General features: G+C 37.9%; 1 protein-coding gene across 53 annotated transcripts in view; it reads left to right on the top strand.

The window, feature by feature from the left end:
* The window catches only part of grip1 (glutamate receptor interacting protein 1), a 359454-nt gene that overhangs the window by 244835 nt on the left and 98891 nt on the right, over positions 1-15728 (top strand). For all 53 annotated transcript variants that reach the window (XM_087246975.1, XM_087246973.1, XM_087246969.1 and 50 more), the window contains 5 exons: positions 7192-7327; positions 10066-10211; positions 12766-12849; positions 13452-13527; positions 15340-15485. In XM_087246975.1, the coding sequence (XP_087103101.1) occupies positions 7192-7327; positions 10066-10211; positions 12766-12849; positions 13452-13527; positions 15340-15485 (588 nt within the window). The remainder of the gene's footprint in view (positions 1-7191; positions 7328-10065; positions 10212-12765; positions 12850-13451; positions 13528-15339; positions 15486-15728) is intronic.

Raw genomic sequence — 15728 nt, 5'->3', positions numbered from 1 at the left:
CCCTGCATGGAGCAAGAGCCAAAAGATACTGTTTTTCATTTGCTTGCATGTGTGTGTGTGTGTGTGTGTGTTTCGTCCTCCAGTGGAGAGCTCAGACCAGCATACAAATAAGCATAAGCAGATTTTCACCTTTTCGCACTAGAATAAAGCATTTTACATCTTTAAATGCCACACAATTAATCCAATTATTGTAGTTCTTATGGCATATGGGAGGGGGAGGTTGGAGAAGTTCATTTGTTGTGGTGTTTTAGTTTTCCCCACCATTTTGTGTGTCTGTAAACCGTCTCCGTAAAGGAATATTGATCTCTCATACCCATTCAACTTCAAAATGGTGTCTATCAGAAGGAAAAACAGCACCGTGTTGATCTACTGTGATGAATAGAGTGTGATAACGCACACAAAGGGAAGTTGTAATAGTCTGCATGATTGAACATCATCAAAGAGAGCCATTACTCAAACACCAGATCGTTCATTCCCAGATTGCAAATATCATATTCAGTTATTCATTTGATTAGTTGTTGATCATTTTTCTTCCCTTTTTGTGGAGACGGTTTAGAAATTGTGCGATAATTTGGTTTTGCTTGCTTTGTGTCCTTGCAGTAATTGAAATAATTGTTTCTGACTATGTTTGATTTCATATCCTGCGAAGGTTTGCTAGCGTCTGCCATTAGTCAAGCCTGGTTCCGTATTGAATTATGGCCCAATTTGTCATTTTGACTGCTAAAGTTCCAATAGTGGAAAGCCAATTCAGAGCGGAGCCCACCTGCTGGTACGCCTACAGCCTTCATCGAGAGGAAAACCGTGAACTGACAGTGGGCATTTAACCAAATGTTTTCATTACACCTCCGAGCAATGTTACAGACGAAAAAAATCTCCATTCGCACCTCGCTGGTGTCTGAGCTTTCCATACAAAACAGCAATGCTTCTAGAAATTCTCTATGTGGTTTTCTAATGTTTTTCCTATGAATAGGATCATGGTTAAGCATGGATACATATTGGTAAATGCTAAGAAGCAAATGTAAATATATGTAAATATTTGACAGAGGACCTGTCCATTTTTATGAGAGGAGATAACTCTTCCTCATTCATTTATTTTCTTTTCAGCTTAGTCCCTTTATCAATCTGGGGTCACCACAGAGGTATGAACCGCCAACTTTTCCAGCAAATGTTCCACGCAGCGGATGCCCTTCCAGCTGCAACCCATCTCTGGGAAACATCCATACAGTCTCTTTCACACTCATACACTACGGACAATTTAGCCTACCCAATTCACCTGTACCACATGTCTTTGGACTGTGGGGGAAACCGGAGCACCCGGAAGAAACCCACACAGGACACAAGGAAATTATGCAAACTCCACACAGAAATGCCAACTGGCTCAGCCTGGAATCAAACCAGCGACCTTCTTGCTGTGAGGCAACAGTGCTAACCCCTGAGCCAGCGTGCTGCCCTGTGTTTTTTTTAGATGGTGTCAAATAAACTTCCAATCCAGCTTACACTGGGAAAATACATAATGAAAAATGTATGTACAGAAAAGATGTATAGAGAAAATACACAAGTAACACATTGAATGAAACAGGAAATTTGAAGTAAAAGAAAACTATAGTCTTGTATATTTACTCCAATAATTATTAACAACTTAGATTTTTTGTAAACCACTTATGATGTTTGATTTAAATTTATATGGTTACTTTAGTGATTTTGATTTAAATGTGAGATGATCATTTTATTGTAAAAACAAACATTTTAAATATTTAAAAAACATTTGAGTGATTTAAATTAGCAACACACTCTTACTGTACATTTAGTAATAGTTATGCTTTTTGTTGGTAATTATTGGTTGTAATTATTCATAGTGTATTGTCACAAAGACACTGTAATTTTAACAAAGACACTAAAATAAGGCATTATATATATATATATATATATATATATATATATATATATATATATATATATATATATATATATATATATATATATGTGTGTGTGTGTGTGTGTGTGTGTATATTAGGGGTGTCAAAATTAATTGTTTCTTTGATGCACTGACGTAGATGTGGACAATTCGATATTGGTTCAGTAATAGATCATAACCAGTTATTATGTACTGACATCGTTTATCTCATATGCGATATATTGTGCTAGTTTACAATGATAAGGGAGGTGACCATGAATAATTAAAACACACTAACAAACTGTGAATTAAAACTAATTCACAGTGTGTGTGTTTGCTGGAGAAAATGAAAGCTGTAAACTCAATTTCTCCTTTGACCTGCTGTCATGAGGTAACATTTCCTCTCCTTTCGATTGATACAGCGATACTAGTTGATCCAGACATGAGCGTGTCTGCAGAGTTTTCTCCACCCCGTCTATCATGGATCAGCTGTGATCGCCGCTGCCGTTTATCAGTGTCACTCATCGGTAAATAGCGCCAGAGCGTTAGAGCCAATAGCAGCCTTTTTACGATAATGTATGATTAAAGGTACAGTTCATATATCTGACTGCTTGTCCTAAAGGACAAAACTATATTGCAAATAATATATACATATTTATACATTTTATAGCAAGAATTGTTGTGCTGTGTTGTAAAATATTAAATTGTGTATGGAAAGCATCGTCACTGCACCATGATGCACCAAGATATTGAATTTGAACCGAATCCGTGGCATGATAATCGTAACCGAACTGAATCATAAGACTAGTGTAGGTTCACACCTCTAAGATACAGTATATTTCTTTACTTTTGAATGATAAATGATGCTCTGTTAGGTTGGCCCTTGGTGTTGCTGAAGGAAGAAACCCTTTTTTATTTTGCTTGGATTTTCTCCGCATTATCTATCAACTTTGCTATCTAGATCAATCTGCAATCATAGATTACCGTTTCCTGTCACAGTGTGAAAAAGTGATAACTTTTCAACCCTTTGTGCACGTCAGCTGGCAGACTTGACGTCTATATCTTGCTCTCTCTGTCACACACTCCATCTGTACCGTTATCTCCTGCTTCGTATCATTCTCTCACATGCTGCCGCAACCTCTATCTTCGGGTCTCCTTCCCTCAATACCCGATGTGCACAGCATTCGATCCCGACACACAGATCTGTCGGCTTTGAGAAGCTGATGGCCAATCTCCGTGTCTGCCTCCTTCACAGAGGAAAGGTAGAAAAGAGGACATGGAATAAAATGAGAGGCCACGAGTAATGGGATCAACTTATCAACTTCCACACCTGTCCCAGTGTAGCCCTCAAAGCGCAGCTCATTAGATCCCAGCGGCCCTTTTTCTCGCTCTGGGCCCAGATATTACTCTGAACCCTCGATGAACTGAGAGAGCCACACTTTCCCCAGACAGCTTAAGACTGAGCTTGTAATATGACCATGGCATGCTGTGCCACAAATTGTTTGGATATTGGATGACCCCCCAGTGGGCCCTCCGGTGCATTTGCACGAGAGGACTCACAACACACACATACACACAGACGAATGATGGAGTTTGGATTGGATTGTGTTTATAATTTGTTATTCGTGTATCACTTCTGTATTGGTTTCTGTCACTTAAAGCATCTCTATTAAGCTATTCGTGTTTTGTTTTGGAGGTGTGTACATCCAGTCAAGGTCTCTTTTCCAAAAGCTGCTCTGTGCTGGTCAGATAGCCAAGTCTGTTGTGATTGGTCTTCGTCCTACGGCATGTGTTGAAAATGTAACGCTCATTACCATATTCTGTATTTGAGCTCTGGAGGCTTCCTCAGCACTCGCAAACACAAACATTCTGTGATTCAATGGCAACAATGGTGTCAGTTCTCAGAGTTCTCATCCTTTAGAAAGTGGAATTGCTTTTGCATCTCAGAGAACGTCTCTTTGAAATGTAGAATAGGGAAACAAAATTCGTCTAGGGCTCAGTTTTCGTTATAACTAAAGTGTTTGAGAGTCAAAGTAGATTTTGTTTTCAATAAAAACCATAGGCTGGCATAAAGCCAATTCTTTGGATATTGAATGACCCCCTATGTTGGATGCCCCCCTTAGTGTAGCATTATGGTAGGGTTTGCAACATACACAAAAGATGCGAGCAAGTTTGGCAAAAAAAAGCACAGCCAATATTGGTGAATCCTTTCTAATGTGCTTTATATTAGCTTGAAGTACCCCTATTATGAAATCCTAATTTTGTTTTTGAGGTCACTGAAAGCTTTGCATAATGTACAACGCGAGTTCAGCTTTCTTTTATTTTCCACAGTGTCTGAAAAAGGGTTGTTAAAAAAACGAAAGGCAGGGATACACTACGTATTTCTTAAATTTTTGCAAAAGATATGAATTATTAGACAAATCCTTTTGTGGTGAGTGAGAAGTATTGTGAAAATAGTTTATTGATGCTGCTGCTTTTACTGTTTGTATGTGTACAGCAGTAGTTTTAATTGCCGCTAGTTCTTCGATATCAGGTTGGTGTTGCTTAAGCCCTTCCTTTCCATGAGCTGCTTTGTTCTGATTGGTCAGATGGCCCCGTTTGGTTAGATTAAGGTATACTTACACTAGGTAAAGTTGCCTTGAACCACGCGAATGTCCCCCTCCCCTCTCCCTCGACAGCCTGGATTCACACTGCATTTTCCCTTTCAAACCCGAGCACGCTAGCGTCATCGATGATTCAACTGTTCAGTTTAACAGGAATAGAAGCGCTTTCGCTCAGCACAGTGGCCATTACTTTAGTTATATCGTTTTGTATTATTTTTAGTCATTTGGGATGCAGTGACATGTAGTCAAAAATTTTGTCGAACAGATCCACAACTTTTGACGCTCATAAATGATCAATAAAGTCTTCATGCTGCACATATTAGGAGGTTTGCTGAAGGTGTAGCTGACGTGCAGTGAATAAACTATGAGAGGATAACTATGACAGTTTGCATTCATTGAAAAGTAATAGTGATTAATAAATCCATGTGAAACAGTCCCTTAAAAGTCACATTGTGTCTTTAGTTTCGGACTCAAGCACTACAAGCTTACCACGCCAAAGCCCAACCGAACGGTGCTCTGGCACACCATTTCCAACTGAACTGCTCAATTTGGAGGACTCACACTTGTCAAACAACACGGGAGACAGTTTGGATAGCCTAGTGTGAGTGCACCATTACACTAATCTTTGAGTCATTTCTGAACTTTTGTATTCAAAGAGAGCTACCTAAACAAAAGAAATCACAAAAATAGAATTCAGTTTAAAGAGAATCTAATGTTTTCATGTTTTGCATTTGGTTCTGCCTTTGGAAGGCATGTTATGTCAACCATATTACGTTGTGCCTGTTCTTGACATGTAAAGCAAGTTAATTTAATGCTGTCAAAAGCTCAGAACGACCCACAGTTTATTCCTCACCCAAGCAATGGGAGAGAAATGACAGCAACATTTATAATTTGTCCCACTGTAATTTTTTTTTTGCTGTCAAGCTAATCCCCAGAAGTGCAGGCTTCTTTTAATCAAATTATTTGATGAAAGCTGAAGGCAAATTGAGCAGTTCTTTTACAATTAATTATCAAAAGACCGGCACACAACGCAAGGCTTGTTATAGATTGAACTCGCGTTTGAACATTGATTCAGTCTTTTTTTTTCCTCATGACGAGATGTTTTTCCTCTATCACTCTCCAACACACAATCACGCACACTAAATTATTCACCACTTCCTTTTGGCACATTATAAGTTTGATTTCTCTCTTAATTACTTTGCTGTCTTTTTTATGTCAGCATGTTTGCACTGTCAGCTCCCCATCTGGCTCCAAAGGCTTGCCTGGAGGTTCAGGTTCAAGCCAGATATTGAGATCTGTGCTAGCTTCGCTCTGTCCTGGTCATGTTTCAGCATAGCTCTCTTTCCATGTCCATATGGCAACGGTATTGATCAGAGGCCGAGTGCAATGTCAAATTTGTTTCTTCCTCTGCTGAGGTTACTGAGCTGGTGATTTGCATGCAGCGGGCATGCAATGGATTTGTAACAGATATACAGATCTCATAATTTAATTGTCCGTGCCGAAACAGACTCTGAAAAGCCTCTAATGGTTATGCTTAAGACTGATAACTGTTAAGAATTTTGACCTCGCAAGTACATGAACTCAAGTCAAATTCATGCTCATTTTAATAGGCTGTTTGGGAGCTGAATTTTTCCATTGAAAGTCAAGTTGCGCAATTAAAGTGCATTATAATATAGCACAAAAATGCAGAACATTTTTAAGCTTTTTTTTGTTGATTGTGTTTTAAAAGAACAGAAAAAGGCTTAAAGGACTGCTCTTTTTGCACCCGTGTCTTGTTACTGTTGTCCTCTTGCAGTGAGATGCTCAGTCTCATAGGGGTTTAAAGCTTCATCTCCCCTCACCCGCTGCAATGCAGTATTGAAAGACATAGTGAATGAGAAAAGGAAAGTGAATAGACATATAAATCCATCTCTTCCGTCCTTCGATACAGAGAGAGGGATTACAAACCCCCTATTTTTATTTCTCCTCCAGCTCAGACAGCTGATGCAGTGATGGCGGGTGAGACCGAGGGAGAGAAAGCGGCCTACTTGCAGATATGCAGTATTCTTAATGTGACTTTGACGATCCCACTGAGGGATTGAATGACAGTCAGTCAATAGGGGAGCAACACGTCTGCCTGAGCAGCAATATCTCTGCAAGCCAGTGAGAGAGACAGAAAAGATAAAAAAAAAGCAAAGCAGAGAACAAATGAGGGGCAAAAATGTCTTTGAATATGTATTCAAATAACTACTTTTATATAGTAATGTATTCATTTTTGTATTTATATTTATTCAGTTTTATTTTTATAGCTATTAAGATTAGTAATATTTATAATGCATCATTTTTATTAAGTCTTTATTCATACAAGATTTTATAAACCATTGCATTTTTTATTTCTGCATTATTATTTTCTACAACTGTAGATGTTACTGAAAGGTGGTTTTGTCAATTTTACCTCACCTCTGGGGATAGTTTTGTCCTCAAACCATGGGGACACACACGCATACACACCGTAGTGTCTAACTAATTAGCAGCCAGGCAGAAGGAGAGAAAGATAATGAGAGAGCGAGAGAGGCCTGATCTCAGTCATTTAGAGGAGAGAGAGGGGTATGGCAGGTCTCCTCTGCTCCTGTAAACCTCTCATCTCCTGTCTCTGCTCTTCCTCTCCATCCTCCCCCAATGACCCTCCTCATCCTCCCTCTTTCTGCTTCACAGATGAGTTTAAGGGCACGAGCACTGTGGAGCTGATCAAGAAGGAAGGCACCACTCTGGGCCTGACTGTATCTGGAGGCATCGATAAAGACGGCAAACCCCGCGTCTCCAACCTGCGGCAGGGCGGCATCGCTGCTAGGTCAGTACAAGTGACGCATTCAAAAGATCATTTGGAGAAACAATACGATATGTTTTAAAATGTTTGATGCATCATGATGGAAACCTGTTTGAGAACAGTAATTGATGAATTAATAATTGAGATTTTTTTGCTTAGATGTATTACTAAAATATTTATTTGTTCATTTATATTGTCTCTATTATTTATAGTTTTGGATAAATGTACTCAGTTTTGAGAAAACATAAAGAGACACAGTTCTCAGTTTATCTAGAATTACAATTTGTAGTGTTGTAAAATTAAAAATGAATAGAGAACCCAGTCCAGGAGACTTAAAACCAAGCAGAATTGATTTATTGAGACGTGTTGGTTAGTCTGCAGTCATACAGCATCTTCATGGAGTCCACGAGTCTGCAAGAGCCTACCGGAGTCTCTTACAGGTCTGCATGTTTTATCACCAGTCTGTAAGCAAGTCTAAAATGAGTCTATTATGGGTTTTAGGAAGAGGAAAGTGGTTAGGTGGAGACATTAAAAACGGGCATGACTAGTTTAGTTGAAAATCTTGTTTTAGGATCCTGAGGTTTTACCTGCCCTGACCAGCTTGAAAGTATCACCCAAAGACAAAGGCACTGACGTTGGGACTTTAGCATTTGCATCATTTTGGCACAGCTAGGCCTCAGGAAGCAGAAGGTTTTAAATTAAATGAGATAATTAAAAAAAACAAAAAATACAACTTTTCAGATATATGTAGATTATTGTTCATTTGGAACTAGATTTTATGCATATATATATTTTATATTCCCACGGTAGTTATGTGTTTGCGTAAACTGTTATTACTGTTTTATTTTGTACAATACTAATCATATTTCTTTCAAATTTCATATAAAACATTGTCATTTAGAGCGATTTTTAATGTAAATGATTATTTTCTTTGTTTTCAGAAGTTATATTTATTTTTAAGCAACTGTTGAAATATTTAGCCAATTGTGTGCGAATTCAGTGAAAAAGATCAAAAGAGGATTTTCTTTAATTTATTAGATACAATTAATTGATTCAATACACAGAGCTCTGGGTTACACCAATGCAATGCAAGAAATACGTTCAGGAGGTGTGCAACAAAACTGCATTTTGACTCCAGTATTTATACACAACTGATATTAGTAGGTGGAGTCTTTGTGTAATTCGTCACTTGTCAGTCATTCTGCAGTCCTTTGGCAGTTGCACCCAAACATACTTCCTCTTTCTGCAACCCTTTTCTGCATACCAGAACTGAACAGTTAAGTGCATCTTCAATATATTTCACAACTTCTACAAGCATCCAGCTCCTTGTGACCGTAAACATGTCTAGACTTGTTTACTAGACTAGAGCAAGACCCCCTCCCCCACTTGCACTATTTTTATTGTTATTCTTCTCTTGTCTTGTTATATTTCCCTCTTGTCAACAGTTCCTTCAATTAGTATGCAAGAAAGAAGAAGTTTGTTTGGTTAATATATGGTATCATACAAAAGAAGAAGACTGATTAATCTGTTGTTACAGATCGTTTAAGTATTTTTTCTAATAAAAGAGTAAAGAACACAACGCATTAACAATGCTTTAGAGGTAATATTTTTATCTCATGTTTGGATTAAATTTTATCACACCATTATAGTATAAAACTATACATTATTAACATTTTACTCAAACCCAAACTTCAAAAGCAAGGGAATCCAGAGAAACTGAGCATATACATAATTTAATTTATGCATTTGTTATTTAAAGCATTTATTATTTATTTGTATTATCTTTAGGTTCAATTTTGCAGATGCCAGTGGTTTGGAAAATCACCTTGGAGGCTTTGTGTTGTCAGGTTTTGTGTATATGCTAATGATTTTTGCTAAGACAGCATCAATAGACAAGCCCAGAGAGATCAATGTGTTCGTAGTTTATTGTGGAGGAGTTTGTCTGGGAAGCATGTACTCTCTCTCTCTCTCTCTGTCTCCCTCCCTCTATCTCTCTCTCTCTCTGTTTGTGTGTATGTGTGTGTGTCTTTGTGAACATGTTTTATCTTTTCACTCTGTGTGTGTATGTGTGTGCATGTGTGAATAAGGTAGACAGAATCTTTTAATCAATACTGCATAAGCCAGAACTCTTCTCCCATTTCCCTACTGGCTCTCAAAGATGGCAGACAGCCTGCTGTTCGCTAGTGTGTCAATTCTCCACAAACACTCACACAGACGTACACACATCCCAGTGAATGGATCCATATTCAGATCCCGGAACAAATACCGCACAAGCTCTATAGAAAAGCGCACACGATTTACACCCTCTTTTCACAATGACAGATACTTTTCTTCAGCAAAGGAACTGTTTGACTTTAAATGTTTTGCTGCATATCAAGTCTTGTATCTTATTACCACAGAGACACTCGGTCTGATAATTTTACTCAAGCTGAAATAAAATGCCTAACATCACACATAGTTCTTCCAGAATCTGTTGACAATCAGGCCGCCTTGTAAAATGCGAGATCTTTCAACTGCGTGTATGTGTGTCAGAGAGGGAAGGAGAGAGAGACTGGAGCAGCTTGTCTTGATCTTGCTAGATGCTTCCTTAGAACAAAGTGTTCTCTTCATGGGCTCAGATCAGCTATCAAAGCGCCTCAGAGCTCGACCTGACTCCATCTCCGCCTTTCTTTATTCATTCTCCTGCCTTTTTACTGTCTTCTTTTTGGTTATGCAATTTCCTCTTCTCTGCAGGATCTACATCTCTGTGCTTTTCTTTGCAGGAGTGACCAGCTGAACGTAGGGGACTACATAAAGTCTGTGAACGGGATCAACTTGACTAAGTTTCGTCACGATGAGATCATCAGTCTACTGAAGAATGTGGGGGAAAGGGTTGTGCTGGAGGTCGAGTATGAGCTGCCGCCTGTCTGTGAGTGAGATTATTAAAATCAATAATGTTACTTGTAAGGGGTCATTATCACAGAAAGCATCTAAGAAACACCAGATGCAGCATTCAGGATTTTTAAAATAAGCATCCACCAAGTTAACGTCCAATAAAATAGTTGTCATGCCAACATGCTACTGTAAACAGAAGCTTGCAGCACTTGCCCAAAGACCATAGATATATACACTAGATATCGCATACGGACACTGAGCTTGTGTCAATATCGCTGCCACATTTGTACAGTGCTCCCAGGACGAAAGTCATTCTACCACACTATTCAAGATTAAAGCCAATGTGAAGATGCAGGACTTTTTTACTGTGCATGAGTGTAGTAAGAAGCAAACAAAGAAAACAAAACATAAAGGCATAACATTTATAGACACATTTTTATGATTTTGTTTGTTAGGAACGTTTGTGTTAAACAAGTAATGTTATTGATGATAATACAGTCACTTACTGCACTGACCATAAGGTAAAGTAGCTAGACTTATGCTTGTTTTGTTGAATAAAATCAGCAAATAATGTAAATGAAATATGACAACAAGACGCTGAAACGCAGAAACTTGTATTATTGTCAGCTAAGTGAAGTAACGGCTCATTTTTGAAGTAACTTTTAACATAACAGTGCCTGTGCCTCAATATGCATACTGTCCACCCTAAATCGTTGAATATTACAAATGTTATATACTGTACTGTTTTGATAAGAAAGGTGGATATGCACATTGAGACGCAGGGATATCGGTGGTTCATATGAGTCATTCATAACACAAACCAATCACTCCCTCTGTTAAAAGTGAAAGCAGGATCAGAGGGGGTGTTTCAGAACACTGATTAAATCAAATTTTACAGGGTGGGAGGATAATACATTTCCATGCACACAAGCACATGCTTTTTGTCACCAATAAACATGTGGTTACTTATCCATCAATATAGAAAAGTGATGTAAAATTATAATTTTAGTAAGGTCAGTCCTCCACTGCACCTTGGTCCTACATTCATTACAAAGGAACGCTACCCTGTACTAAAATGGCGGCTCTATTGATGCATTCCTTTCAATAGACAACATAGGCTTAAGCGACATCTAATGTAAATATATATGCGCAAAGACTATAGAATACACAAGACATGTTACTCCTATAGTTTTGAATAGGGAAAAGTGTAATGGTCATATGGCGAATGAAACCCCGCCTTCAAGTACAGGAGCCAATCAGCGATCGATGTAGACTGACGATTCCCTGTGGGAGGGGCTTGGATCAGACGTGAGTTTCTGCAGATTTTAAAAGTTTAGAAATAAAACTAACGAGACAGATTTTGTTTAGTTTTATTGGTGCTTCCTAATATGAAATTTAATCATACGCAATTTTGGAGAATGTGATGTTTCCCCATTCAAACAGAATGCCCGAGGATACTGCCCAAGAGGCGTTTCAAAGATGGCTGCCAAGTGAAATGGCTTGCATTTGAGGGACTTTGACTTGCCCCACCTCTGAGTTCCTCTGATTGGTCCACTGCTTTGTAACTAACATTGAGCAAGTTGAAATTCTTTTAATTTGACATGGTGTTTTTCATCAAGTCTGTATTTACATAGACAAACAATGGAGAAGTAACACATTGAAATAGAGAAACACATTCTGTGTGAATAACTGCACAGTTTGGATACTTGATGCTGATTTTTCAGCCATAGTAATCTGCATTTTTAGAGTAATAAACAATTAACTGTTTACTGTATTTGTTTATATTAATATATAATTGTTCAGTAAGTTTTGTGCTGGTATCTTGGCTAGTTTAGCCCTGTCATCAATAAATAAATATGACAGTGAAACTGCCAGGAGGCAAGTCCCAGCCTTAATGAAGGACTCATTCATTAAAATGATTTGTTCAAAACAGCTGATTCATTTAGCTATTAGGTAAGTGTCATCATCCAAAATCATCCAAATAGCCCATTGCACCCTACATGCAAAGTGCCACATCACATCTTTTAGAATTCTAAACATTGATTTATATGAGGGTACGCACATCGCTGCCAACATTTTGCATTGATTCACATTGCTTAGCAATATATAGAAAGCAATGCAAAAACAAGGCACAGCAAGGCTGGTGTATAACCAACTTTACTGTAAAGCAACAATAAAACAAAAAAATAAACATCTCTTTTTATTTGGCCAGTGTTCAACATAATACTCTCAAAAATGTAATTAGAGCAACACCTACAACTTCTTGATGACCTTCATCATATATTTTGGAGAAAATGTAAAGCACAGCTCACTCCTTTGGTTTTCTTTTTAACAATGTAAATGTATTAAGTGGTTCAGGCAATGTATGAGTGAAAATCTGTCCGTGGATTGTTATCATCATAGATGATAAATATTATGCACCAGCCTGCCTCTGATTCATTGCAATGACACCTGTTTTATAACAGCACACTTACACTGAGTTTCTTCACTCTCTATATGATGTAATCTGTAGTTTGATGTTCATTCATATGCTCTGGTCAAGCATTGAAATCTTGACAGAACTTTGAACTGTTCATTTCTTTCCTCAGCTGTACAGGGCTCAGGGGTCATGTTCAAAAACGTGGAGGTGACGCTGCACAAAGAAGGCAATACATTCGGTTTCGTCATCAGAGGTGAGCAGACTTCCACACATCAGAGCTCAATGCGCTTCATTCACATCTACATCAAACAAAGAGAGACCATTCTTCGCTGAAGATTTATTTTGCTGCCCTTGGGCCTGTTGAAAGAGACGCAACAGCTTTCAGTAGCACCGCTAGCACTCGATTTCTAAATATTTACCAAACAGCATTTTAGACTTCATTAAAAGAAAGACATCTTTTTTTCATATCCATCTAGAGTATGAAGTCTTTTGAAGAGCGGCAGAAAAAAAAAAGCCAAGGTCTTGGTTAGCTTTGCTCCTTTTCTCAAATCATTCTCAAAGAGGCATACTAAGGACTTCCTTTTCATCTTTGAGACTCCATTTGTGAATTCAATGGCATGCAATTTTATAGCGAGCAGCGGCTTTAAAAATGTATAATCTTGTGCTTTTGTTGAAAAATATATGGAAATTTCATTGAGGTGAGAAAACGGCCTTTATTGTCTTTCAATAAGACGCTGTATGGAGCTGATTGGCCAAATGTACTGTATGTTAAAGCATCGGGTGTACTGTATGTCTTGCTGTATGACTTCATTTGATAAACATGTCAATACGAGTTGTTTTCTTCCTATGATGTAGGAGGCGCCCATGAAGACAGAAACAAATCTCGCCCAGTTACCATAACAACCATCAGACCCGGCGGTCCAGCTGACAGGTGAGTTGTTCCTGAACTCAGCTAGATTCATCAGCACTGACATTAAAGCTTTCTTCCAAAACATAAACAGCATCCTGAACAAAAGTGGCTGAAAAGAGACTGATTAGAAACACTCTGATCTAGGCAGGAGAAATTTCCATATTATACAAAAAGTCGAAAGTCTAACAATTGATTTCGGTGGAGTTGGTGTTAGCATTTTGCTTAGCTAATGTCAGTACTGTGATTCAGTAAACAGATGAAACCTAGGAATCTTGTTCCAATGAAGTTGTTTATTCTTTACTTACAGAAACTAAAGCATCTTCAGTTTTAGAAATCACAAAGTATTACTTAGTGTTCCCAGAGTTCTAATTATGTAAAGCCCCGGCCAGATCATACGGTTTTTATTGTCAGTTATGAAAGTCAAATTATGCGATTTTGTCTTAATCAAATCTTAACTTCTCTTGGGCAAAAAATGTGCCAGACTAAAGGTTCCTTCACAATCAGTCATCTCGTGACATCCACAATAAGCGTTATTTCCCAAAGCAGTCACAAGTGTTGCTATAACAAAATTTCTTATCTTAATTTCAATGTTTTAAAATTTTATTTCAATTTCAATAAACACTGATGCTTGCTGACAATTAGGTCATAAAATTGTTATAATATAAAATTTTGTTATAACATTGATGGGATCAAACGTTTATTTTCTTTTTAATATTAAGACTTATTTTAATATCTCCATTTTTTTAAAATAAGATAAATGCTTAAAACTTAAAATAGTCTTGTAGCATTTACAGTGCTGTTGACTGCCAAGAAATTATTATGTAGTTGCATTTTTTATTTTATTTTTCTGTGCATGTCATATTATTTTTAACTCTTGCATGCTTGTTTGCTCTCTGTGGTGCTTGCAATGGGTTGAACTTTTAACTTTACTGGTCCCCCCTGAATAGACTGTAGTCATTGCTGCGAAATGACAAGAAATTGCTTGATGAAAATAGTGTTTCCCAGTCAGAGTTCCTTTCAGACCCGGAATAGATTGCCCTGCAACTTCAGCACTCGCTTGAGAATTGCAAATGGACCGGCACGATATTTCACTCACTCTGGCGTTTGAACTGCTCCGTTATTACCGTCATTACACGCCAGCCCGTCTCTCCCGTTCCCCTCAACCCTTATCAATATTCATTTTGCACACTGGTAATTTCATTTCTTACCGACAGAGAATTCCCATATCTTTTGTTCAGCAGCATTTTTTATTTTTTTTAAGTAAATATTGTGTTCTGTTCCACTGCAATTTGGTATTGACTGGCCTCTGACATCTTGCAGTCGCAAAGAAAGGCTCCTTTTGGAAAATAAAAACTGCAGAATACATTTTATATGAGGCTTAAATCAAGCCTTTAAGCAAAATGTTACTCTTAGAGTGATTTCTTGTTTTTCCAGGTTTAAACATGCTTTGAAGCAGTCGTCACATGTATCTCAATGGACTGATCTAGCAAAAAGTTTTGTGCACAGATGAACAAGTTGTCAATGATTTACACAAAATGCCAGGCCAGCAGTTGGCAATGTCACTTTTCAATGATGCACTCATACTGTTTTATATTTCACCATTGTTTTTTTTGATTTTCAAACACACTTTTACTGTGGTTTCCTGAAGATCTCTGGTGTATTAACCACAGACGCCATAATAACAAAAGGAATGCGTGTAATTATGTGTAACACCTGTAACATGTCTATTTTTATGAATAAACTTGCAGAAGACGTGCAATTATGTCTCTGGGTCCCTTTTGTGTTATTCAAAAAGCCAATTTTAGTCTTTGTTGTCTTCTGTTTTTTTCTCAGGGAAGGGACCATCAAACCAGGCGACAGGCTGCTCAGTATTGACGGAATTCGTCTGCATGGAGCGTCTCACGCAGAGGCCATGAGCATCCTCAAGCAGTGCGGCCAAGAAGCCACTCTTCTCATAGAGTACGATGTGTCAGTCATGGGTAAGGACACGCCCACTTCAATTACTCCCATTTATTTTTATGCAAAAAAGCCAGCAATAAATGTATGCAACATAATAATATTATTAATAATCCTTTTTGAAATATGGCTGGATGTTATTGGAAAAATCTGACAGTTCTGTATTTGTTTTTTCTGGACTGTATATATTGTGATATGAGTATAATCTCTCAGGATGATTTAAAGAACTCTATTTAGGAAGAAATAATCATTTTCATTGATAGGGA

This window comes from Danio rerio, chromosome 4, assembly GCF_052040795.2.
Source record: "Danio rerio strain M-AB ecotype USA chromosome 4, GRCz13ab, whole genome shotgun sequence".
NCBI classification, from domain to species: domain Eukaryota; kingdom Metazoa; phylum Chordata; class Actinopteri; order Cypriniformes; family Danionidae; genus Danio; species Danio rerio.
This window is presented reverse-complemented; position numbering and strand designations above follow the sequence as displayed.